General features: G+C 32.6%; 1 protein-coding gene across 1 annotated transcript in view; it reads right to left on the bottom strand.

Moving 5' to 3' along the window:
- Positions 1 to 26,166, bottom strand: part of LOC140951856 (intermembrane lipid transfer protein VPS13C-like) — a 139,190-nt gene that overhangs the window by 71,389 nt on the left and 41,635 nt on the right. Inside the window, exons 57-69 of the mRNA XM_073401220.1 lie at positions 25,902 to 26,045; positions 25,293 to 25,370; positions 24,848 to 25,077; positions 23,404 to 23,551; positions 22,701 to 22,788; positions 22,466 to 22,540; positions 21,605 to 21,711; positions 20,115 to 20,293; positions 19,475 to 19,581; positions 18,254 to 18,624; positions 17,228 to 17,344; positions 16,606 to 16,767; positions 16,259 to 16,361 (exon numbers count right to left, since the gene is read on the bottom strand). Of these exons, the coding sequence (XP_073257321.1) occupies positions 16,259 to 16,361; positions 16,606 to 16,767; positions 17,228 to 17,344; positions 18,254 to 18,624; positions 19,475 to 19,581; positions 20,115 to 20,293; positions 21,605 to 21,711; positions 22,466 to 22,540; positions 22,701 to 22,788; positions 23,404 to 23,551; positions 24,848 to 25,077; positions 25,293 to 25,370; positions 25,902 to 26,045 (1,909 nt within the window). The remainder of the gene's footprint in view (positions 1 to 16,258; positions 16,362 to 16,605; positions 16,768 to 17,227; positions 17,345 to 18,253; positions 18,625 to 19,474; positions 19,582 to 20,114; positions 20,294 to 21,604; positions 21,712 to 22,465; positions 22,541 to 22,700; positions 22,789 to 23,403; positions 23,552 to 24,847; positions 25,078 to 25,292; positions 25,371 to 25,901; positions 26,046 to 26,166) is intronic.

Genomic DNA, 26,166 nt, shown 5'->3' with positions numbered 1-26,166 from the left:
TCTACAAATTCTTGTTTATTCCACTCATCTCCTCTAAGCGCAGCTCGAAGTTCAATAAGAACTTTTTCATAAGTAGTGTATGCAATTTTTGTCATCTCAATTTTTCTCTTATAATTTTGTTTTTTTCCAATTCCAGTCATAATAACACCAGCTCCATTTACAACTCCGAGAATAATTGGATTAAGTGTAACCCCTCCAGTAATAGTTCCTATTGCTACCAAACATATACTAGATATTGTAAAAAAATTATCAAGAAATTTATAACTTTTATAAGTATTTTTAAAACACCAATATTTTTTATGATAGTAACTGTAAAAATCTTTTAATGTTTTAATATCAGATTTTGATAGAGATGGGTCTATGTGATTAAAATCAAAAATATCTTTCATTTTTATTATTTTATGTATATAATCTTAGTTTAGTCTATAATACATAATTTCCGTTTATCTTTTCTTGTAGTAATATATGATGATGTACTGAAGAGTCAATGTCGTAAAAGTTTGGAGAGTACATAAATTTTTCTATCACTGAATCTTTACACGAAAATTCAAATTCAAGGTTAGCTGAAGTTCTTACAATATTAGCGTCTAAGTCTGCGGAATAGTTACTTATATTAACTTTTGTAATATTATCATTAATACTTTCTGTTAACCATAAAACTATTTTTTTTCCACTAAAACTACCTGGTATTGCTAAATTTTTATTTACATTACCAATACTTATGTTTAGTGCACGAGTCACATATAAATAGTATAAAAATAAAAGTTGTTGTCTTGAATTTGCATTAGACACATCATATTTCTTTATACTAAAATTATTTCTTTTAAAATGAGAAAAAACAATACATAAAGTGTAACTTGTATTTTTAATTGGTGGTTTAAAAGATATCTTATAATCATTTATTCTTAATCCAGTTTCTTTTATGTTATCCATTGTTTTACTTGGAAATGTAATATTTTGTGCAGAATTTCCTGTAATAGAGGACAAAGCATTAAACACAACACCAATTGAACTTTTATTTAGAACATAATAGTTTGAATCGCTAAAGTCAAAAAAATGTTCAAAATATTTTCTGTAAACATAATTTTTTATAAAAGGTAAATTTTTATTTACAATTCCAACTGTTGCTGTATTAAACTCATTTACCATTCCAACTGTTGCTGCACTATTATTATTATTTTTATCAAGATCAATATTTAATATTTTTTTATTATTTGTATTTATGTCAACATTGTATGTAACTTCTGTTGGTTTGATATCAAATGCTGTGTGATAGTCATAAACTTTATCTGGGTCGATATTGCTTACTTTACCCACGATCCCATAAGTAACAAAATAAACTCCTGAAAACTGTCTTGGATAAACAGACAAGTCACTTCCTTCTTGTGGTATATTAACTAAAAAATGAAGAAAGAACCTATTACCAGTTGACAACTTTTTAAAATTAACTATTATTCTATGGTAATACATATATTGTGTTTGATTTGCTGCATCTGTATATCTATGACTAAGTTTTTTTACACTTACATTTTCAATTGATAATCCTGTTGAAGTTCCTCTGTCTACACTTATTTGAGATTTATGCCAAAGTTGATAGTCAGTGTTTAGTATTTCCAAACATAGTGTGTAATCAACATTAGCGGTTAATCTGTAAAAGTTAACTGACATTTTGTACTTATATCCACCTTGAGAATTTTTGTTTATTTTTACATAAATTACTTTGTGGTTATAGTTATGAAAATTACCTTTTGAAGGAGGTAAGTCTGCTATTTTTGATATAACAAAACTAGTTCCAGTATCTATTTCATCAGTCCATTGTGCTGCATTAGACATAAGAAAAGTAAACTGATCGTTGTAATGACTTGGTTGAACTGCAGTGTGATGAATTAGACTATCAACATAACTTTTATTTACACCATCATTGTCTTGGGTTGGATTACTTAATCTAATAATTTTTTTATTGTTCATATTTAAGTTTCCTCTCATATAATCCGTTCCATCTTTTTTAAAATAACCTGTTGTAAATCCTTTATCATCAACATACTTTTTGGTTGCAGCATCTGTATCATTAAAAGGTGGTCTTAGACCAATTATAGGTTTATTATTCATGTTAAGTGAGTTTAACATTTTATTTGTTCCACCAACATGTAGATACTTTATATCTGTAAAGGCTAATGGTGTTGGTTGTTTAGGACCCATTGGAATTGGTAGGTTTAAAATTCTATGATTATCCATGTTAAGATCACCTTTCATTGGATAAGAACCATCTCTATCAAGAAATGTATTGTCTACATATTCTTTTGTAGGAGGTTCTTTTGCATCCAGTGGTGTGCTTAGATTTTTAATTCGGTATGTATTTCTCATATCAATGTTTGAATCAATTGTTAGATTTGTTGATGAGGAAGGTTTATCATCCACATACTTTTTGTTTGCTGCGTCATTATTAGCTGTTGGTTTACCAACATTAGTTATTTTATTATTATTCATGCTTAAATTGCCAATCATTGTTCTTGATCCATCTCTATTAAGAAAATTACTGTCTGAATATTGTTTTGTTGCTGGCTCATCTGCATCATTTGGATGTTTAAGGTTTAAAATACGAAAGCGGTCTTTCATATCTATATTTGCATCAACTGTTAATCTTGATGTTTTGGGTGCCCCGCTAGAATTATCATCAACATACTTCTTTGTAGCAGCATCAGTATTAGCAGTTGGTGTACCAACATTTCTTATTTTTTTATTTACCATATCATAATCACCATCAGAAGTAAGATTAAATCCAACTCCTGGGGCTCCTTGAATTCCTCTAGCAAATGAGTTATCTTTTTGTTCGTTAAATATTCCCATTTTATTTATTAGTTTAGACTACTAGTAAAGTTTTTAGCAATACGTTTTTTAGGCTTATCAATGTACAAAAATGTAAATGGTTTTTTTGTTGCTGTTCTATATGTTTCTTTATCAACTCCTAATTCTGATGATATACGATTTGCTTCCCTCGATGATGGAAATTCGTAAAGACAGTAGTGAGAACAATTTAATCGAATATCCTTTGGAGTTTTGTAAAATGATTGACTTAAGTATATTACAGAACAATTCTTATGACGACCTTGGATGAAATAATCAATAAGTTCTCTTTGATTTTTATCACAAACGTAATCATCAAATATTACAAGTTTTTGATTATCCTCATATTCCATTTCTGTTACTGGAATTATTTCATCATTACTAACATTTAGTATTTCATACCCCATTTTATGACTTAATTCTCTCATTTTTTGAATTAACTTTTGATACTTATCCTGTTCTAGATTACGTGCGTAAAGATAAATCTCATCATAGTATAAAAGTGGTTTAATTAACATATGATAAAGCAAATTAGTTTTACCACTTCCACTGTTTCCACAAATTAACATTCTAAAAGTATCTGATGGCATATAAGGAAATAACTGTTTATATTTTTTTTCTGGGTTATCTAAACTATCATAGTTTGGTATTTCCATTTTTTATTTAATTAATATATAAATTTGATATGTAGTTTAATTATTAAATAAATGGATATTGAAGAATACAAAAAATTTGCAAAAAATAAAATTGAAGCTGATGCTTTAATTCAGCAAGTAAGAGATGTTATAAAAATAACAAAATGGAAAAAACAAGATATGAGAGAAGGTTTTATTGATTTATTTCAACCACTTATTGAAGTTCAAGATGCTATTAAAAAAATTTTGACTATAAATGAGGGAAAATATAATTTTTACGTAAAAAAAGATGAAGATGATAAAGATGAAGATGATAAAGATGAAGATGAAGAAGATGATAAAGAAGAAGAAGAAGATGAAGATGAAGATGAAGAAGAAGATGAAGATGAAGATTATAGAGATATAAACTCTAAAAAATATAAAGAATTTATTAAAAAATACATTGATAGAAATTTATTAGACGATAATGCAAGAATTGCTCTCACTCATAATAAAATTTATAAACTACCTTCTGAATATTTAGAAGATGATTATATTGATATTGAAACTTTATTTTTAGAAGTTTATGATAGAATAGAATATTATACTACAAAAATAAAAGATTATGTTAATTTTTTTGGGCAAAACGGTTATTATTTAGCAAGACCAAAAGATAAGAGTATAAATAAAAAAATATTAAAGGATATATCAAATCATAACATATTAAGAATTTACTTATCAAATTTGAAAGATCTATTACAGTATAAAAAAAAAACTGGATTTTTATCTAATGATTAAGATATTTTTACATAAAATTTTTTATTTAATTAATATATAAAAATGGATATTGAAGAGTATAAAAAACTTGCAAGAAATAAAATTGAGGCTGACTCTTTGACTAGACAAGTGAGAAATGTTATAAAAGAAACAAAATGGCAAAAACAAAATATGAGAGAAGGTTTTACAGAAACATTTAAACCACTTATTGAGTCTCAAGAGAGTGTTAAAAAAAGTATTGATGAGCAGCAAAATAAAACTTTAGCACAACTTCAAGCTAATCAACTTGCTCTTACTCAAGGTCTTAATCAAAACAGACTTGCTATAACTCAAGGATTAGAAAAAATTAAGTTTGCTAAATTACCTAGTGGTAGTGCTAGTGGTGAAGCAAGTGGTGAAGCAAGTGGTGAAGCAAGTGGTGAAGCAAGTGGTGAAGCAAGTGCAAAAGGTAAAGAAGATGTAAAACCACAATTAGCAAAATTTACAACTGAAGATCTAGATAGATATTTATTGAATAAAGAAGCACAAGATATACTTAAAATTAACGAATATCACAAACTTCCTTCCGAATATTTTAAAGAAGATGTTTCTACCATTGATAAAGTAATTGAAGATGTTAATATTGATTTAGAAGAGTTTAATAAAAGATTAAAAAACACCGCAGATTTTGTACGAGAAGAAAACGGTTATTTTTTAGCTCAACCAAAAAGTAAAAAACCACAAAAAGAAACATTAAAAAACATAAAAAATTATAACATATTAAGCATATATTCAACAAACTTAAGTAATCTTAAGTATTATAAAACAAAATCTGGCTCTGGAATGATTTACTTTAACAACCCACATCAACTTCTTGACAGACTTGAATTACTCGGTGGATCAATTCTAGCTGGTAATAATGGTGTGATACCTGAGTTTTCTCAAATAGCACATCTTCTAAACCAAATGAAAGTAATATCAAAAAAACAACTAAATCATTTACTAAAAACTTATATAACAATTAGATAAATGGAAGAACAAGCTATTCATATTTCCTCAATAAATAGGGAAAAAAGAGGAACAAGCAGACCTGGTGATTTTACTATTAAGTTTAATCCTTCTTTAAAACTTGACCCTGAAAAAAAACATCAACTTGCTCTTGATAGGTTGTCCATGACTTACTCTTGGTACAACATTAGAAGTGATTATAAAAATAATAAGATTAAATATACTCACGATGGATCCACTTGGCAAACAATTACTTTTACAGATGGAATGTATTCCTACTCAGATATTAATGATTATATTCATCAGTATATGGATCAAAAATCTCACTCATCAGGCTCAAGTGGAAATAAAACTTATTCAATTAATATATCATTTATACTATCCACCTATCGAGTGTTAGTATCAATTGAGGGTGATTATCAATTAGATCTAAGAGGAACAGAATTTGGAGACTTGATTGGATTTGAAAAAAAACTTATTACAAAAACAGAGTATGGAACAAAACTACCAAATATAACAAATTCTATTGATGTGTTAAATATAAACACAACCGCAATAACTAATAGTATTGTAAATGGAATAAATACAAATACCATTGCTGTAATACCAACTGATAATTTAACAAGATCTTTTCCATTTACTTTCGAACCTAAAAGGCCATTATATTGTGACGTTTCTGCGTTTAAAATTGATGAAATGAGAATATTTGTTACAGACTCAGTTGGAAGACCAGTAAATTTTAATGGTATAGATTGGTATATGACTTTGATACTTCACTCGATGTAATACTTCATATTTATATAACTATTAAAATAAAATAATGCGACAATCAGAGTTTAAAATGAAACTTGACCCTGAATTGGGTAAATATACAAGAAAACATATTTATGGAGAAGGAATGATGGATAGGTTTAAATCCTTTGGAAAAAAAACATTTGCAAAGTCAATGAAAAAAACTGCTAAAAAGAGTGCACAAAAAAGTGGTGATAAATTACTAAAAATGACTGCAACAAAAACTGGTGAATATTCTGGTAAAAAGGCTGGTGATAAGATAGTGCAAATGTTATCCAAAGAAAAGGTAAAATCCACCAAAAAAACTCCTTCAAAAAAAAATGTTGAAAGTTTACCAACAAGAAAAATGAGTCAACAAGAAATAAATAAAAGACTGAATTCCATTCTTAGCGGAGGTTCATTAAACTAAAAAAAAATTATATAATTATTAAAATAAAATGAAGTCTTTTAGAAATCCAAATTATCTAGAGAGATATGAAGATGTTGTTTTTGATCTGGAACAAGCTATTAATACAGCTCCAGCAAACAACACTGATCAAGATAGAAATAACCTTAAATTTATCACTGACAATTCAGGTGAAGTAACACCATTTGATTGGTATAATGCTAGAATAGCAATAGATTTTAAAGTTCAAGAACGTGATGGTACTAATTTTGTTATTGGAGCTAATGTAGATGATGACAGTCTTACAGCTGCTAGAAACGCTCAGTATATTGCATATAGAGATGATCAAATGGGGATTGTAAATGGAGCAAATAGTTTTATTTCAAGATTATCAGTATTAGCAAATGGAAAAGAACTATACCAGTGTAATTATGCTAATCATAGTGTAAACATAAAAAATTTACTTGAGTATAACAAAACTTACGCTGAATCAGTTGCAACAAATGAATTTTATTATCTTGATACATCAACAACTGCTAATAAAAATAGATTTATTAAAAGACAAGTTACTCATCGTCAAAATGCTGCTGGTGGTGCTGATGAAGCAGGTTTTATGTTAGATAACAGCCCATCATCTTATAATAAAGGATTTGCAAAGCGTAAAGCTTTACTTGGAACATCATCCACAGTACGCTGTGAAATTCCACTTAATAGGTATTCATTTTTTGAGGCGCTTGAAGATAAACTTCTTCCTAACACTAAAATCGAAATAAATTTTGAGATCGAAAAAGATGATAATCTTATTTGGAGGGCTGGAGGAAATCGATGTAGAGTAGTAGTTACTCGTCTTCAACTTTTTGTACCTCGGATTGTATTCAATGCAGAAGGAAGTAAATTATTTATGGAAAACTATCTTAAACCGTATAAATGGACTTATCTAAAAGAGGTTGTTGAGAGAAACATTGCTGGAAATCAAAGAACTGGTAATTTTAGAATTACAAATGGTATATCAAAACCAAGACATGTATTTGTTTTTATAATTAACACACCAAATATAGATACACAAACAGCAAATCCATTTTTGTATAATACTTTCAGTGTTTCCACAGATCCAAGGACTCTTGACAGGTGTTATCTTGAGGTAGGAAATGGAAATGAATATCCTGATATTCACTACAAACCTTCAACAGATCCTTCAAGAGTTTTTAGAGATGTTATGAAGTATGTTTATGCTAACAATGATTTTCAAGGAGGTACACTTCTTACTAGATCTACTTTTGAAGATATATGTCCGTTTGTATATTTTGACTTAACCAAGCAAAAACTAGACATAAAAGATGGGGTGACAAAACTTGCATTTCATTATGAGTTATCTGGAACAACTGCAGCTAACTACAATGTTTATGCTCTGGTACTTCACGAAACTGAAGCTGAAATAACACAACAAAATGGAAAACTATTGTTAAGAGCATAACCCCTCCCTTAGCTACACAGAATTTTACACAAGCTGTTATGATTACACAAAATTAAATACAAGCGTAAAAAAAAAAATCATACGATATTTATATTACAGCAGGTACATAAAACCACCAAAACAAAATAATATAAATATTATAATAAAAATGACAACTTATATTGAATACGGAGTAAAACTTACAGATGGACAAAAGTTAAAACTAGCTTCTGCTATAAAAAATAAATCAGAACTAACTCTTCGAATAAAACATTCACATCTTCGAGGTTCTGATGAATTAATGTTAACAAAAAGACAAATTTCTAAAATAAAAAAATCTATTGCAAATGGTACAGGATCGGATATAAAGATAAGTAAAACACAGATTAGACGTTCTGTAAAACATGGTGGAAACTTATTTTCATCACTCGCATCTCTTGGAGCAAAAGTATTACCTTACGCAATAAAAGGAGTATCAAAAGTTGTTCCTGCATTGGCTACTGGTGCTGCCACTGCACTTGGAGAAATTGGATTAAATAAAATTTTTGGAAAAGGAATAACAATCCCCCATAAATTTTTCCCAATGCTACCACCTATTGTAAGAGAATTTACACAATCACAAATAAACCAAATTAACAAAGCACATCAAACAGGTGGACGATTAATTATTAAACCAACTCGTAAACAAATAGAAGGAGGATTTCTTGGAACACTTGCATCTATTGGAATTCCAATGGCAATTAGTTTAGTATCTAAGATGTTTGGTTCTGGACTACAAGTAGATAGAAGTGGATCATCCAATACATCAAATGTTTACGTTCCACCTCCTCCATCTACTTATGGTGAAGGTTATCCTTATCACTCACCACCTTTTATAGGTACATGGAACAACCCAATAGGAATGGGAGTTAAAAAAAAAAAGCCCAAATCCAGGGGAAAAGGACTACTACTAGGAAAAAACAGCCCATTCAACTCAATTCCCATTCTAGGTACCATTTTGTAATTAAACCACTATCCAACTTTGACCTTATGGAATGGATAAAAAGACTTGGTATTAAAAATTTTAGAGGAATATATAGTCGTGATAGACTACCAAAAAATATTAGAAAAGAATGTGGAATAATTAATCTAGATGATATTGAAGGACCTGGAACACACTGGGTTTGTTATAGAAATATAGACAATGTAGTTGAGTATTTTGATCCTTTTGGACTAATAATGCCAAATGAAGCATTAAGATATTTTAATACTTCTGGAAAACGTATAGTTTACTCAATGGATGAAATACAAAATCGAAATACTGTACTTTGTGGATATTGGTGTTTATACTATTTATTTGAGAGACAGAGAGGTAATAGTATTTTAGATGTAATACATAACCCTCATTTTGATGATGACAATAGTGATTTTATAAAAGCATACTTTGGAGAATAAATATAAAATAATATAAAATAATATAATATTTGTAATAAATATTATATTTATTCACATTTTAATCACTATCAACTGGTTTATTCTTTAATAGTTTAACCTTCTCAACTTTTGTGTTTAAATCTCTAACACTATCAACTATGTCAACAAAATTTGAGTAAATGTCAATAAGTCTATAAAGTTTTTTCTTTTTATCATTATTTATACTCAACCATGAATATTCCTCATTTCTAATTTTTTTCCACATCTCACATTCACTAACCATTAACACTCTGGAAAGATCATCATTTTTCTTTCTAAGTGCCTCCATCTCATTATATATTTTTGATCGCACTTCTTTTTCAAAATCCTTGATTGTTTTAACATCAATATTTTTCTCAATTTCAGAAAAGAATTTGGCTTCCATTTATTATTAGTCTATATTATCTTTTCCTTAACAACTTTTTTATCTCATTTAATTTCTTTTCAATTACATTTAATCCTACCTCAATTCTTTCATATTTTTCTTCTATTTTTAAATATTGAAAACCCACTAACTCATAAGCTTCATCTAATGATTCTTCAATTTTCAATATCTTTTTTCTAAGATTTTCCATTTATTAATAGTTTATACAAATAGATAATTACCTTTTACAACTTTGTTAAGAGTACTTGCTTTTTCACTTATTTCCATAAGCAACTCAAATATTTTTATAAATTTAGTATCATTTTCCAATCTAGAAAAATCAGCATATTCATAACTCATATTAAGGTTATTATATATCTTTGTAAGCTCACTTTTAAGAAAATTAGATCTAGTAGACATATTTTATCTAAACATTATATTAAATGAAAGAATCATATTGTATTAAAGATAAAAGAGTAACTCCTTGTACAGAACCAAGTGGTTACCAAAAAGATAAAAGAGGAAGAACTCAATTCTTTTGTAGATGTGCAGTTTGTGGAATTAAAAAAGTTAGATACGTAAAAACTGGTACAGCTTCTCAAACTGGAAGTGGAAAAAAGAGAAAAACAAAAAAGAGGTCAAAAAACTAATCAGCCCGTCTGAAGGGGCGGGCGTCTTTGATACTGTAGTTGGTACAGCAGTTGATGGATTTGTACATTATGGTTTACCTTGGATGGGACACAAAGCAGTTGAAATGGGTAAATATGGAGCAAGTGAGTTAATGAGAAATAAAAACGTTCAAAAGAAAGCTGTAAACTATGGAATAAATAAACTTACACCATTTATTCAAGATTCTGTTGGAACAGCAATGGATCAACTTTCAAAAAAAGTTAGACCAAATAAAAAGTATAAAACTGATAGACCAGAGTTGGATGGAAGAGGATTAGATATTCATAACGCTATTCTAAAAGTGGCACCCAAAAAAGGTTTTGTTTTACCAGGTCATAATTATACCGGTCCTGGTAATCCTCTTGACGATCAACTTCGTTATGATGATAAGGGTAATATATTAGAAATCTACCAACAACCAACAGGACCAACTGATGCGGTTAGTATGCAACATGATGTTGACTACACAGTTTGTGGAAATAAACCAAAAAGTGAACAAGTAAAATGTAAAAATGAGGCTGATAAAAAAATGATAAAATCACTAGATGCAATTCCTTGGAAAAAAAGACAATGGGGGCATGCTATGGCTAGAACTATGATAAATACAAAACAAAAACTTGGAATGGGTTTAAACGCAAGTCGGCGTTGAGTAATGATTGGTCTCAACAATTAGCCGACGAACTTCACAAACCAATCATACGAAAATTTCAAAAAAGAAGAGTAATATCAAATGGAATTGATGATATCTGGGCTGCTGATTTGGTAGAAATGCAAAAGTTTAGTAAGTGGAATAATGGAATTAGATATTTACTTATGGTAATAGATGTATTTAGTAAATATGGTTGGATAAGAGGTTTACCAAATAAAAAAGCTGAAACTGTATATGAAGCTTTCAGAGATATAATAATAAAAAGTAAACGAAAACCAAAAATGCTCTGGACAGATAAAGGTTCCGAATTTACAGGTAAATATTTTAAAAATTATCTTGGTATTAAAAAAATAATACCATATTATACTGAAAACAAAGAAAAATCTAGTGTAGTTGAAAGATGGAATAGAACAATAAAGGAAAGAATTTGGAAAATGTTTACTGTTAATAATAACACTGTTTACTGGGATAAACTTAGTAAAATACTTGATAATTATAACAACTCTTATCATACCAGTATAAAAATGTCTCCTGTTGAAGCAAGTAAAGATAAAAATAAAAATCAAGTTTGGTATAATTTGTATAACGATTTAATTTACTTACAACCTGGTAAACCTAAGTTTACAATTGGTGATAAAGTTAGAATTTCTAAGTATAAAAGACCAGTATTTGATAAAGGTTATACACCAAACTGGACAGAAGAAATATTTGTAATTGATAATATTCTTCCAACAAAACCTGTTACGTATAGTATTGTAGATTTAATGGGAAAAAAAATTAAAGGTTCTTTTTATGAAAAAGAATTACAAAAAGCAAAACAACAAACTTATAGAATAGAAAAAATTATTAAAAAAGATAATAAAAATAAATTAGCATTAGTAAAATGGAGTGGGTATCCTGACAAATTTAACTCATGGGTAAATTTAGACGACTTAGTTGATTTTTAATACAAAAAAAATGTATTAAAAATAAAAATACTATTATTACTCTTCATCACTAACTTTTTCAAGTAATGCTTGAAGACCATTTTTTGTATAATCACCCTCACTCTCTTCTTCTTCCTCTTCAAACGCCAATAAAGACTCTCTAGGTTTGAGTGGTTTAACATAGCACTCATGTACTTTTATTTGTAAAGATGTTACAGTTTTACTTATGAAAATTCCTTCAATTATAAGAGCCAATTTAACATTACAGTATTGATTAAGATATTTAAAAGGATTTAGATCACGACCTCCCTTTCCCTTAAACAAAGATAGAATTTTTTTTGTTTTTTCTGAATAAATAAGTTTTGCATAAAGAACTGGTGCTGATGATTCATCAACTTTTGTTTTCTTTTTTCCTTTATTGTCTGTGTATTCTATTTGTTTATAGTAAAGTGGTGAAGATAAACTTGATGCCATATCAGGACCATATTCATTTTCTAAATAATGTTGTGATGCAGTTGTTATATTATTAATAACATCAAAAAATTCTTTTTCTTTAGTACTGGGTTCACTATCGCGAGACCAAAGACATACTGGTACTGAGTAACCTACTAACTTTTTGGTATCTTGGTTTTTCTTTTCATTTACTCCAAAAGAGAAAAGAACTGGAGTTTCTATTACAAGTGGACCTTTTTTCTTATTTGGATACTTAATTTCAATTGGAATACGTTTATATTTGATTTTGCTATCTTTTACTTTGTACTCTTTGCTCTCATTAAACACGATATTGTCTTGGGTAATATTTTCGTAACTTGACAACTGCATTTTATTAATAATTAGATAATCCTTAAACCACTTTTAAATATTCAAACTTGTATTTTTGACCGTCTTTTTTTGAAGTAGCTGATTTACAATAGTTCAATCCTTCACAAATCATTTTAACATGACCTGCATTAATTCCTAGTAATTTGTTAACTGAGGATAAACTATTGTAAATAACTTCTTCATTTGTTAACAAATTAATTCCCTTAACTTTTTTTCTATTTTTATGATTATTCTTTACAAAACTATAATCTCTATTAATTGCTGATTTTTTATTATTTTCACTTGTTGTTACTACTTCCAAATTTTCCAACCTGTTATCTGTTCTAATAAAATTGATATGATTAATACATTTATTTTTTTCTATCACTCCGTAAAAACACTCATAAATAAATCGATGTGAAATATAAGTTTTCTGTTTATTTTTTGATATATATATTCCAAAAATTAAATAACCACTATGACATATATTTCCTCTCATAGGTTTTCTTAATCGCACATTCATAATTTCACCATCTTTATTTGCTGCATATTTTTCATAAATAGGATGAGTAAAAAACTTTTTACCATTTTCCAATATGAGAACCATTTTATATTATTTTTTATTTTTTTAAACATAATATTTTATTTTCTAGGCCAAAGAAGTTTTGTCGACCAGTAATTACTCGATTCTGGATTATTGTGAGTTAATTCTCCCTTTTTATTTTTGATTTTCATAGCACGAGACAAATATTTATCTCTTCTCTCTTTATCCTTATGAATAGTATAATCTTCATACAAAGGAGATCCAAAATGTACTTTTTTTCCACCTGGAAGTTTAGCCATGTATTTACTATTTTTACGTGTTGAATAATCAAGTGATTCAGCACCGAGTTTTTTAGCATCTTTTGTTAATTTTTTAAACTCTTCTCCTGTAAGAATGTATAAAGGTTTATTAGTAGGAGTAGTTTCTGTAGATATTGGTTCCATTTTTTATTAATTAGTTATATTAAATCACTATTATCACAAAAGTGTTTAAAAATTAGATAAATATTAAAATTTTCCTGATTTTCATCTAATTTTTCCAGTAATGGTTCATCATTATTAAAATCATTATCCTGTAGTATATCAATAAAACTAATAATATCTTCTTTTATACAACCAATAACATATACCAAAAAAGTATAAAAATCATTTATAGATAAATCTTTATCAGTATATTCAAAAGTATCTTTACTATATATTAAACTTTTTATTTGATAAAAAATTTTATAAATTCTATACAACTTTTTTATATGTTTAATTTTATAATCATCCCCATTTTCTTTTAAACTTCTTAAATAACTAGAAACTTTTTCTCTGTCTATTTTTTGTATAAATGCTTCTTCAAGATATAATTGATTTCTACAATTATTACATTCAGTGTAGATTGGATTCGTAATATTTCCATTCATATTTTTTTATTAATAGATTAAATAATTTTATAAACACAAAAAATGTTTATAAAATAAAATATTTTTTTTTTATTAATAACCATCAGAATATTCTATTAAATTAATATTATCAAAAATATATCTATCATAATCGTAACCACAATATTTTACATTAATCTTTTTAAAAAAATAATTACCAACTTTGTTTTCAATTTCAAATGATAAATCATTATAAATTAATAATTCTGTTGCATTTTTAAACATACCATCAAATACTTCTCTTGCATCAGGATAATTTTCTTTTACACTAATTGATTTAATATTATCAAAATAAGATTCTAAATCAATGCTACCATCTTTCACTGATTGAACTACTTGGTTAATTTTTTCATCAAGACTTTTAAAATATATATAATCGTCTTGACTATCAAATGTTAATCCACCAACTTCAAAACCTTTACAAATATTTAAACTACTGTTTTTTGATTTAAAACCCATTATATTTTTTTTATAATTATTTACTTAAATCAATTTTATTTTTTGTGTATTCTAATAACCATATTTTAAACTCATTAATCTTAATCTTAATACATCTGGATCTACAACATAATTGTAATAAAAATCTCTTACTAGTTTATCCTGATTATCATCGAGTAATTCTAAATCTCTTATATCAGACAAATTTAAATTTTTTAACATTTTTTTTATTTTTTTTTGTTGACGTATAAAAGTATAAATATAATCTTTTATATAATCATAACTATCATCACTATCATAATTATATATATCAGTAGTATCTCTTTTTATATTTTTTTTTATATATAATACATTTTCTCTATGAATATCTGAAAAGCCTTTGTGTGAGATAGACATTTTTCCTACACGCGTATATATTTTTAAAAAAAATCAATTTTATTTTTCTGATTCAAACATTAAAATAACTATAATACAAATGAATACCAAACTAACAAGAAAACAAGTTTACAAAAAATACAACATTGATACTGAAAAACAAAAATTTTTAGACAACACTCCACTACATAAAATAATATACTACGAAGAACTCAATAAAAGTCTTACAAAAAAAAGTTATGCTTTTGATGAAGAACACATAAATAAACACAATCAAAGATGTAAAAAATGTCAAAAAACTAATAACTGTAAAATCTGGAAAAACTGTTTAGACTTTAAAAATTGTTATCCACAAAATGAAGAAGGTGCAATGTTTAAAAATGCATACGGTTGTAAAGAATGGATTCCATGGTCAAGCTTAAAATAATATAATCATATTAATAGAATAGTCTTATTTTACTACAGTGTAGTATAGTAAATAATTTACTACAGTGTAGTATAGGAAATGATTACTTCTGGATCACTTTAACATTTTTTTCTGGCTCTTCGAACAAAAGAGCGACTACTTGAGAGCGAATGAGCGAGTAAGCGAGTAAGCGAGTGAAACGAGCGAAACGAGAGAAACGAGTGAATGAGAGAACAAGAGGAGCGACTTTGTGAGTTGAGCCAGAAAAAAATGTTAAAGTGAGCCAGAAGGAATCATTTCCTATACTACTACCGTTTAAGTCTAAAACTCGGCGTTAGTAACGACGAAACACAAAAATGTGAAATCTGGTGAGTTAACCCATTAAGTCCTAAGAGTGACTAACATACTTTTCTCCAAACAATATCATTACATGGCCAAGAGGAAAGGCGATCACCAAAGGAAAAATACTTTGACCTTCAAGTAATTCTTGTACGGACATCAGTGTGGCGAATTTCTATGTGGATATTGGGGTTTAAACGGATTACAGCTAACAACGCAAAAAGACCCATCACTTGCAATTATAATGTAAACTGCCGACATGATGATATTCGATATGATACTAGGTTTCTAAGCACTAGTTCAATCTGGGCGTGAATCGGCGTTAACACATTTCCTCGTTAACATCAAGCTTTTGCCTTGCTTTTGCTTCTTGTTATAAAGTGTACCCCTCGTTTAAAGGGATTCTCTTGGACTCCAAAGAAACGAAGAGAACAGAGACCCTTCGAAAGAGGTCAGAAAAGAATGTCTGACCCCGTCAGAATAGTGACGAGATGGCAATGTAAGTGGTTTAAACTTACCCTCCTTTTTATACCAGTACTCGGGCGAGGCAGGTTTGGAATCCCATAAGTCATCTGGAGGAGTAATAACCTCATGTCCAATCGTCTGAATGCTTTGATCAACCTAAAAGCATGAGAAAGGTCAAACCTAGACTTGAATCCCCTCAGCTTCGGTATTCACCGCCCAACTATTAAAAGTTCTATTCAGTGAAATCACCCTGTTTATGATCATGATAGCGACATCTTAAACCCTTTGGAGTCCGCACAGGGTGCGTCTCTTTTAATGGTCGTCTACTTCAACCCACGAGATTCTGACTACTCTTATATCAGAAATTACTACAAAAACACACACACACAAACGCACACACCTTCTGCAGACTTGTGAAAGCTGTTACTACATTAGTGACAGTTGTGAGAAGCCCTGGCGAGAATTCAAATAACATCTTTTCCAATTCAATATCTATGTCTTGTCCACCATCAATACTAGCAGGCATCAGGTACTTAAACGTTAGTGAACATGGGTTCAAAACCTGAAAAACAAAACGGGTCTTTGTACGAGTTGATTCATGCAATAACCTCGAGGATAGCTCAATTCTCCTTTCAAATAAAAAGTAACTGAGCACGTGATGTTGGGCACATTCCGTAGAGTATAGGACGAAGTATTATACATCTGGTTATGAGGGTAGCAACTCATCGATGAGCGGTGATTGCGTAAACGTTAAAGTTGTCGAGCGGCTGATTCGCTTTGGAAAACAATTGCCGGGTTACGATACTTACATTTTCATTGACAATCACTGCTTTTTTCCACTTCAGTATTAAAGCACATTGTATACTTATTATTTTAGTAAAGTACTTTTAGGACAAACGTTTGCTAATAAAAACGGAAGAAAAATTTTTAGTAAAACAATGGAAACCCCCTCTTAGGTTTAGGTACATCGCACTGCCATTGTGATCGGACTACTGTAAAATAAACAAAGAACTTTCTGTCACCTTGTAAGATGTGGATTTAACGTCTGGAAATTGTGACGCCTGCATCTGAAGCCTTGATAGTTTCGAGAAAAGTTCCTGTTTTCCGTTATCCATATTGAAATCAAATTCCACCTCCGCCTGGCAAAAAAAGGTAAAAAAAAAAAGATGAAAGATAAGACTAAATACATCCATGGACAAAGAATTTGTCGGTAAAAAGGAAGTTAGAACTACATAATATGTTTAAACGCTCCCTACTAGCGGAGGTCTGTCACGGAGAGAGAAAAACAATAGGAAAGAGACAGACCTCTGCCGGCCTCCGACGCGTTCTTTCATGCAGCCGCCGACCAAATTTGTGGCCGAAACTTACTGGTTTCCAAAACCGGTTTCGTTTAAGGTGGGATGCCGGTTGAGAATGCCTTTTGAGACTGCACGCAAAAATTTCTGAGCCCACAGTTGTTGCCGCGCAAACCGGTTTTGTAAGTTGTGTCGCACGTGACTAAAACGTTACTGGTTGTTAAGGAAACGTAAGTGCTTGCGTGATTGAAAACGCATCGGAGGCCGGCAAAGGTCTCTCGCTTTCCTCTCATTCTTCTCTTACCGTGAGATACCTCAGCCAGCAGGGAAGTTTAAACTGCATGCAAGTCAAGAAACGAAAAGGCTGACAAAACAAAGAAAAGGCGTTCGGACTTTTGGTTCCCAAATTCTTTTACGACGTAAGTGCGGTACAAGTGTAGCTGAGTATTACTAAGACGAAGCTTTTTAATTTCGGGTTCTGACGTGTGTCGCCAGAACTCTCTGCCTTCAGTACCCTGCAGAGTCAAACGAATACATCAGATGAATAGTTCTAATATGAAAACAAAGAAAGTATTCGGAAATTCAAGTGAAAAACTCCAATTGATGTATAGACCTCTCTTATCTTGGCTTGAAGAATAGCACTACAATAGTCAATTGCTTCAAAGCAATCGCTTAAGCCCAAGGAGCGACATTACACAGAATTTTTGAAACTTCAGAGCATTTTATTTCTTTTGAAACTTCACGTTAACTCACCTGAACAATAAGGGCCTCGCTGTCTTTGTTGGTGGCATCAGAGAGTAAAACAATGTCAGGATCCTTCACAACACCGTGAGCAACAATCTTTAGACTCGCTTGACTGGAAGTAACGGCAGCATCCACTTGGCTAACAGCCTCCGGTCGGCTTATACCTCCTCGTTCTTGCTCTCGCGTTGGGACATCTCTAACTTCCGTTCCAGTGCTTATGGCGTTAGGAGGGACAAAAGTATCCAGAGAGGTTTGGCTGGCCGTTGTGACTAGATCATGTTGCTTTTGGATAGCAGGTGTTGGAGAGGTGACGAACTCCAACAGAAGGAATAAAAAGGGGAAGTTAACAAATATGGTTGCATTTTGTAGTGAGATGTCCACTGCGAAAAAACAGAAAAACAATATAAACACTCTATTACATTCTTGAAAGTTAGTGAGATGTCCACTGCGAAAAAACAGAAAAACAATATAAATACTCTATTACATTCTTCAAAGTTAACACCGTATTGGAGTTCAAAAATTCACAACTTATCGCACTATTCAGTGACCTATGCATGTTTTCCTTCAGCAGCATGAAATATTGTTCTAGTGAGGCCTTAAACTGCTGATTAAAACATATCCACTGCCTGGTTAGCTCAGTTGGGAGAGCGCCGGTCTGCCGAGCGGGAGGGGTTTTAAAATAACTGAGAAGAAAGTGCTGCCTTTGTAATGAGATCTGCAAATGGTTAGACTCTCTAGTCTTCTCGGATAAGGACGAAGAACCGTAGGTCCCGTCTCACAGCACCTTCACTGATTTATTCTTGTGGGACGTAAAAGAACCCACATCACTATTCGAAAAGAGTAGGGGTCGTAGACCCCGGTGGTGTGGCCAACCTTTACGGGTAATGGGATTGGGTAGGGATGGCACCTCGCATGGGACCTGAGTCCTGTTCGTGCACATTCCCTCTGGGCAGGCCTGTGTCCAGAAAAAGCTGGTAAAACAGAAAAAAAAAGGTAAAAAAATAAAATTGATAGGCGAAAGTTTGGTTTGCAAATTTATCCTTTATCCGCAGTTTAAGCCCTCACTAGAACAATATTTTTATTTTTACTAATCAGTAAACTCATCATTTTACTACATCAGGATCGAGACCTGGGTTCTCCACCAACGTGATGGTGATAGGTTTTTGCAGTCTGCTCCGATGATAAATATGTCGAAATGCAAACTAAAAAGACTCAGCAAACTAGACAAACCTTTCATTTCGCCAGATGGCAACATGCAGAATATAATGTCGCACATTTCCTCAGGAGGTAAAGATTTTACAGAACTGGAACGTGTCATTGTCTTCTTGTCGATTATCCTTATAGATGAGAAAGAAAAAAATGAAATCTTAGAGAACCAAGCAAGTATTTCCTGTTGTGCTCTTCACCTTGTCGGGCAAGACGTTTCTACAAAAATTTGTGTGCCTAGATGACATGTTTAAGGTTAACTCTATTCACCTGTTGTTTACTTTCCCGTGCTTATGTTACGTTAAGTTGGCTTGTCGATAAAAAAAGCTCGATCAGTTGTTTGAAACATATAGCTCGGAATCCTCATACAGTCTATTTATTTTTACTTTACGTCTCTACTTTTGATTTACACTGTCACCAACACTGTTTGCGACTTATTTCATCTACCAGCAACACTTTTACAAAATTTAATAGTAAAAAAAACCTAATCTGGACATCATGCAAAATTAGCACTTGCAATCCCTTTACTTTGGTGCGCTGAATTAAAACGAATAAAGTGTGCCAGTCTTATTCCCTGATTACGAAAAATTAGGACATTATCACTCTAATGTGATTCGACACACAATGATATCTGGATTTTACATTCAATGAGTAAAGCTTTAACCTTGGAAAGGCAGAAATTGATCCTTGGCGGGCGTCTTCAACCACACATCCATTAAGCACACAGTGAACTTGAACAGAGCGGTCACTGGGTAAGACCACCGTAACAAGACTTTTCTCAACTTCACACAAACACAGTTTAGTTGCTGGCTCAAAAAATGACGACTGAGAGTCAAATGGATCCTGCAACATCAACAAATACAAAACACATTTACTTTAAGCAAGGGGTAATTTTTACGAACATGAACACATTAAAAAAAAAATAAGTGGAACATTGTGCTCTTCCAACCAAGGTTTGGAATTTTTTTCTTTTGTTCTTTGTGGCACGATAATTTCAATTAAGAATTATTCAGGTGTAATCCACGGTAATGCATGTCTTTAAATCGTTTCAAGAGTAAGAACTAGGCGAAAAAATAGCTAAATACATGGCAAGAACAGCAAGAAGACAACTCGAACGGCGACATCTGCTATTTGGAGAATATTTGCGGAGCTGGACAAACATAAACGTACACTATCGAAGATGAACTGAACATCGATGGATCGATGGAGGTAAGCATGTTTTAGCTATGTTTTTAAACTAGAAATTATTTTGAATGAATAATAAAACAGTTATTGAATTCGGCTTTCGTATCATATGAAGAATTATGGAGATCTCGGAGGGTGTTATCCGTCGAGGCCGTAGGCCGAGGCGGATAACACCCTCCTCGATCTCCAAAATTCTTCATAAGATACTCAGCCTCATTCATTAACTGTTAAGTAATAGTATCTTTGGCCTTATTCTCAAATAACAATGAACTAAAATCAAGTCTAGGAATCTCTCGTTCAGCCAATTTGATTGTCAAAGCTGGCAAACTTTCTTAGGAGCGTTGCTTGCCCGTGCGTACAGCTGAAATCTGGAAAAAAAATTTTCCTGATAGCATTTTTGTCATTAAATCGGGATGATTGGTAAACATTTCACATGATATTGGTGTGTGTGTTAGTATTTCCTTTATCCTTTTATTATTCCACAACCGGACGGCAAGAAACTTTATAGTGGGTTGACAAACGAGAGATTGAGCTCTCCTGCAATCCTGCACGTGTAAAAACACAAGGATCATGATATTGGTGGCGTTGTAACAGAGTTTGCCTATTTGAAGGCTACACATCTCGCCCTATGCTTACACCGCACCTTAGCGATAACACTAGAGATGGGTAAAATAAACAACTAACTACTACAATTTCGTTCTTACTTATACTGTAAAGGAAAAACACGGTATTTTCTGGGGCAGTATACCCCCAGACGCCCTAATTTGGAACGCCTTAACGCTGCTCTAACTTTTCTTCCGTGCGTGTATTTTCAAAATCTCACCCTACGCACCTGTTTCTTTCCATTCTTACTTCAGAATACGAAAGAGCACATTCACGTATAGCGTACCAAAGATTACTTAATAGGGATAGCCCTACAGAATGGATACCACAGAAACAGCTGAAGTGTTGCAATGACATGAGACTCACCAGGACGCGTTCGTCACTGTACAAAGTAAGACTTGCTCCAGCAAGGTCGAATGAAAAGACCATCTCATCCCATACAGAGTCAGACGCTTGTTCGGGTACACCTTGCTCTATGTAGAGACAAATTATTAGTTGCAATGTCGTGTCAATAACCTTTGAAGTGCTTTTAAATGCCCGAGGGACAATCGAAGAAATGGAAATCCAAAATGTCGTTGGCGATAACATGTCAGAGATAAAATGGGCAATTAATCACGGACTGTTGGGGATACACCTCCCTTGAGACTGGTTGCATATTGTCGTTCAATGGCTTGCGAGGTTCAATGACCTTCATAAGATAATATTTGCGGTAGTCTATAGTCACGCACGTCCTGCCTTGCTGTGTAGGCTACTTATTTAAGAATGAGACTAAACTCAGTCCCCTATGGTCGCATGACATCTAACGTGGGTCATACGTAACTAACAAAGTGGGCGTTAAAAATAAAGAGTTTGACTTGGGTGCTCGTTAGTATTTAATACTTGTCCCCGGCACTTAAGTTTGGGAGTGAGGATATAGGGCTGAAAACCTTGACGTGATAAATAATGTTTTGTGACAAAAACCCAAGAAAGTGACCATTACCCTATACACCCCTCAGCGCCAAGGACAAGAGTGATGATGATAACTGGCCATACGGTTGAGATAGGAAACGATCCAATGAAGTTTCGAGGCAAAATGACTTAAAAGGTACGGAATAAAACTTAAGCAAAGACTTTAAAGCAAATTGCATTTCAAAAGGTAAATAGCAGTGTTAAACCAGCTACAAGGATCATAACATAAGTAATTGTTTTACGCAAGCTGTTCCAGAATCTTTAAAAAAAAATAGATACCTGTTGTATCAGCTACTGAAGGTTCTGGATGTTCAGATTGCTCCTCAGTGACGCTTTCAGGTGTTGGTTGCTGTTCTACAATATAGAACAAGCAAAATTCACAAAAGTAAGTCGAAACTGGTCAATACAGCGACAAGTTGGTAACAACAACAACAACAACAATAAAGGGTAGAAAAGAAGGCAAGTAAGATTTAAAACTTTTGGAATTGACGAGCACGTCATACCAAGAATTTACCTGGCTGCACAAAATGATCCCCACTCTCTTTCAAATTTTCCTGAAAAAGTGTCGTTAGTAGTTGGTAGTCTTGCTGTCCTAGATTCATCTATAAAGAAAGAAAAAAATTGAACGGTATTATTCTAGTTCTTTAAGCAAAATTCAAAGGATCGAGCTGTTTCACGAAATTTAGCCAAATTCAGTCACAGGGAATTGCCAATTAAATTGGGTGAAATACAAAAAGCCACTTATAACAGGAAAGGAATACTTAAGTTAGATAGGAAATACAAACGAAGGCACAGAGGGATAAATGAAGAAGATTCAAACGGATTGCATCTGGGGTTTATGAAAACTATTCAGCCTAACAGTTCTTCAACGTTTATCTTTGTTACTTATAGTTTTGACAAATGATGTTCGTTAGATATATATATGGTTCACGTGAAGCAATTTCTAGGTTGACGTTGCGTTTCATCGGTAGTCAATAAATAAGAAAGCCATTGACAATTTATGAAAAATTCCTCATAATCTCAATTTTTCATGGCCCAGACGATCTTAAACTGGGATTACTGGCACAAACCAGACTATCACAGAAATGAGCTAGGAAGCTCCAAGCAGGGATTTACGTCCAAGACTGAACGAGAAAAATTGACAAAAAGGTAAGGGCTTTCAACGACTAAATACGAAATGATGTAAGCAATAAAACTGAGATGTTGCTGCAAAATACCTTAACAAAATCCAGTGTTGCTGAGCATTCGATGATGGGAACGGCAGGACCGGGGGGTTGTAAAGACCGTTTAATAGTGGCATCAAGTTTTATTGGCTCGATGAGGTACCGCTTGGTAACGGCAGACGAACTTAAATCCATAACGCCTCTTCATCAAAAAAAGAAATTCAAAAATAAAGTTACAGTTTACAGCAGCAAGTTTACCAATTAAATTGCTTCAGTCAAAAGCCTTCAGTTTAAATTTATTCTCTCTTGGTTAAACAAGAGAAACCAATAGCAACAACTATCTTTCAACTTTATTTACACCCAATGCTAATTTCTTATAAATACAATCTATCCTTCACATCCTAAATAAGGACTTACAACGAGCCGCCCAGCACTTCCGAGACAAGCTGTTAAATGTGACATTACAGCTGGCGAGAATGAAACTGATATGCAATGTCTCTAAACAACAGGATCCAGAAAACAATGAGTCACTTTGACTTAGTAAGATGTGGATTCCATACAAGGCAGCGTGCAAAGAAAGTAGTGTCCGATAGCTCGGGGCTAGTGAAGTTTGCTATCAGGCTAGTGAATTATGTTAGCAACTTGCCCGACGGGTAAGTGAATTTTTTGAGGAATTCAAATTACAGAAGAACTGCGAAATCAATCTGCTCATCAAAACGTTTTTGGGGCTAGTTGAAATGATATCTGGGCTAGTAAATGTTAGCTTCAGCTTGCCCGAATGGCAAGTTGGAAATGTGGCTTTCTTTGCACCCTGCAAGGGCCATGCATAATGCGGTGTAAGATAGTTAGGCATTTTTGGTGACAAAATGTACACTCTTCGAAACGTTCACGACTTATTTACTCGTTAAACTACGCATCGTATGAACGGTAAATCTGATTCTCCAAGCTTTGTGGTCAACCTAACATTGAACGGCTAGAGACACAACAGGAGGCTGGAACAGTACTCGAACCCTCACCTTTGCGATAAACGGCTTAACGCTCTAATCTATTGCGCTTTTTAGGCCAACTGACAAAATGAATTCAGTACCATGTTACACTGATCAGGCCCCTGTAGTTCAAAAGGTAGACAATGCTATCCACGAGATAAAGCAACTGGTTGAGGGGAAAACCTGGGGCACATTCATCAGTTATGGTTTAAATAGTTCGGGCGCGACATTTTAGGTCCCTCTGCTTTTCTTTTTTATGTTTTTTTTTACCCCAAAATATTTGTACTTTGGACAACTTTTAGTGAGTCGGCCAGGTGTTTCTACATTTTGTTACCAAAAAAGCTCCCGCATATGCCTTTCGTTGCCAGTTATATGATGTTTCATTTTCGCCATTATTTAATTCAATGTTTTGTCGGACTTGTAATAAAAAGCTTTCCGAAAAAAGTCGTAAAGGCCGAGGACAACCGGGTAACAAGACCACGACGTTTACAGAAACTGTGACAGAAACTTACCTTGATAGCTGCACGGACTGCAAGGACAGTTCGATGACATCGAACACAGCCTCCTCGTCACTGTGCTCTTTAGGTAATGGCAGAAAATCAAAGTCATTTTGAACTTCCAAGTGTCCCAGATCCACGAGTAGCATGTCCGCTGAGTGCGAATTACAAGGAATTATCACCAGTGGAGCGCTTAATGCTACTTCCAAACCAATACGGGTCCCCTGACTTTGAATAGCCTCCACCTACAGAAATACCACAACAAAAGTAAGAAAGGAGGTAGCCGAGTGGTCAGTACCGGGTCAGAACTGTAGTATGGCGGTCAAATTATATGGCTCAGGAGTTTTTCCCGAGTTAAACTCCTTAGCCAGGCTTCAAAAGAGTGTTCGTGACATATTTTAAGCCCCTTAATCAACGGCTCAGTCAATGATAAATTGAAGTGAGATAAAGCTTACCATACCTGTCCTGTTACCGTTCTTTGCGCTGTCTCTTGAACATACTGCGTGGACTGAGGGCTTGTTAACGGTGCAACGAAGTTCTGTAAGGGGAAAGTACATTAATGGTGAGAGCAGCTACTACACAAAGACAATGTTTCAAGACAAAATAAAAAAAATTAAAAGGCCATTCTGTTATAACATGACAGACACATATTAAGGGGCTGTTTACATGGAGAGAGGAAGATCCTAGCACCAGGGAGATTCTAGAAGGCAGATCATCCTCGTGCTATATGTTTTCTGTATTCAGTTTACGTGCAAAAAGTTGGCTTGTCCCTAGAGCTAGGATCTTCCTAGCTGAGAGGTAGGAAGATCCTAGCACCATGTAAACTGCTTTCGCTAGGAAGATCCTAGTACTACGGACAAATAGAACAAGAATGGCGGCGGATCGTTCAAAGGGTAACTTAATCTTTAATTCCTTCTCTATTGTTAACCACACGGACCGAAATTTCTGCATGTGAACCCAACGAAAGTTGTTTCGCCTCCTAGGATCTTTCGTCCTAGGATCTTCCTCCCTCCACGTAACCAGCCCCTAAGTTTCACATCATTATAGTTACAGAAACAAGAGCATTTACCATCAGCTCAGCAATAAATCTGTAAACGAAAACGACATTTATCTTGCCAATCGAGAGTTTTAATTTCCCATCGGGCTTTGTACGTTCATCTGGGGTCAAGCCATCTGTTGTCGATGGTTTTTCGTTGCTGAACATGTAATTAAACTGAAAAAGACAAAAAGTGAGAAGAAGCTTCTTCTAATCAAGTATACATCCTTAATCAAAGATCCAAGTAAATCAATGAACTGTTTGAAAACGGGATTTCAACTCATTCTTTCAATACAAT

Source organism: Porites lutea, chromosome 1, assembly GCF_958299795.1.
Source record: "Porites lutea chromosome 1, jaPorLute2.1, whole genome shotgun sequence".
NCBI classification, from domain to species: domain Eukaryota; kingdom Metazoa; phylum Cnidaria; class Anthozoa; order Scleractinia; family Poritidae; genus Porites; species Porites lutea.
The sequence above is the reverse complement of the archived record's forward strand: the minus strand, read 5'-3'. Positions and strand labels throughout refer to the sequence as shown.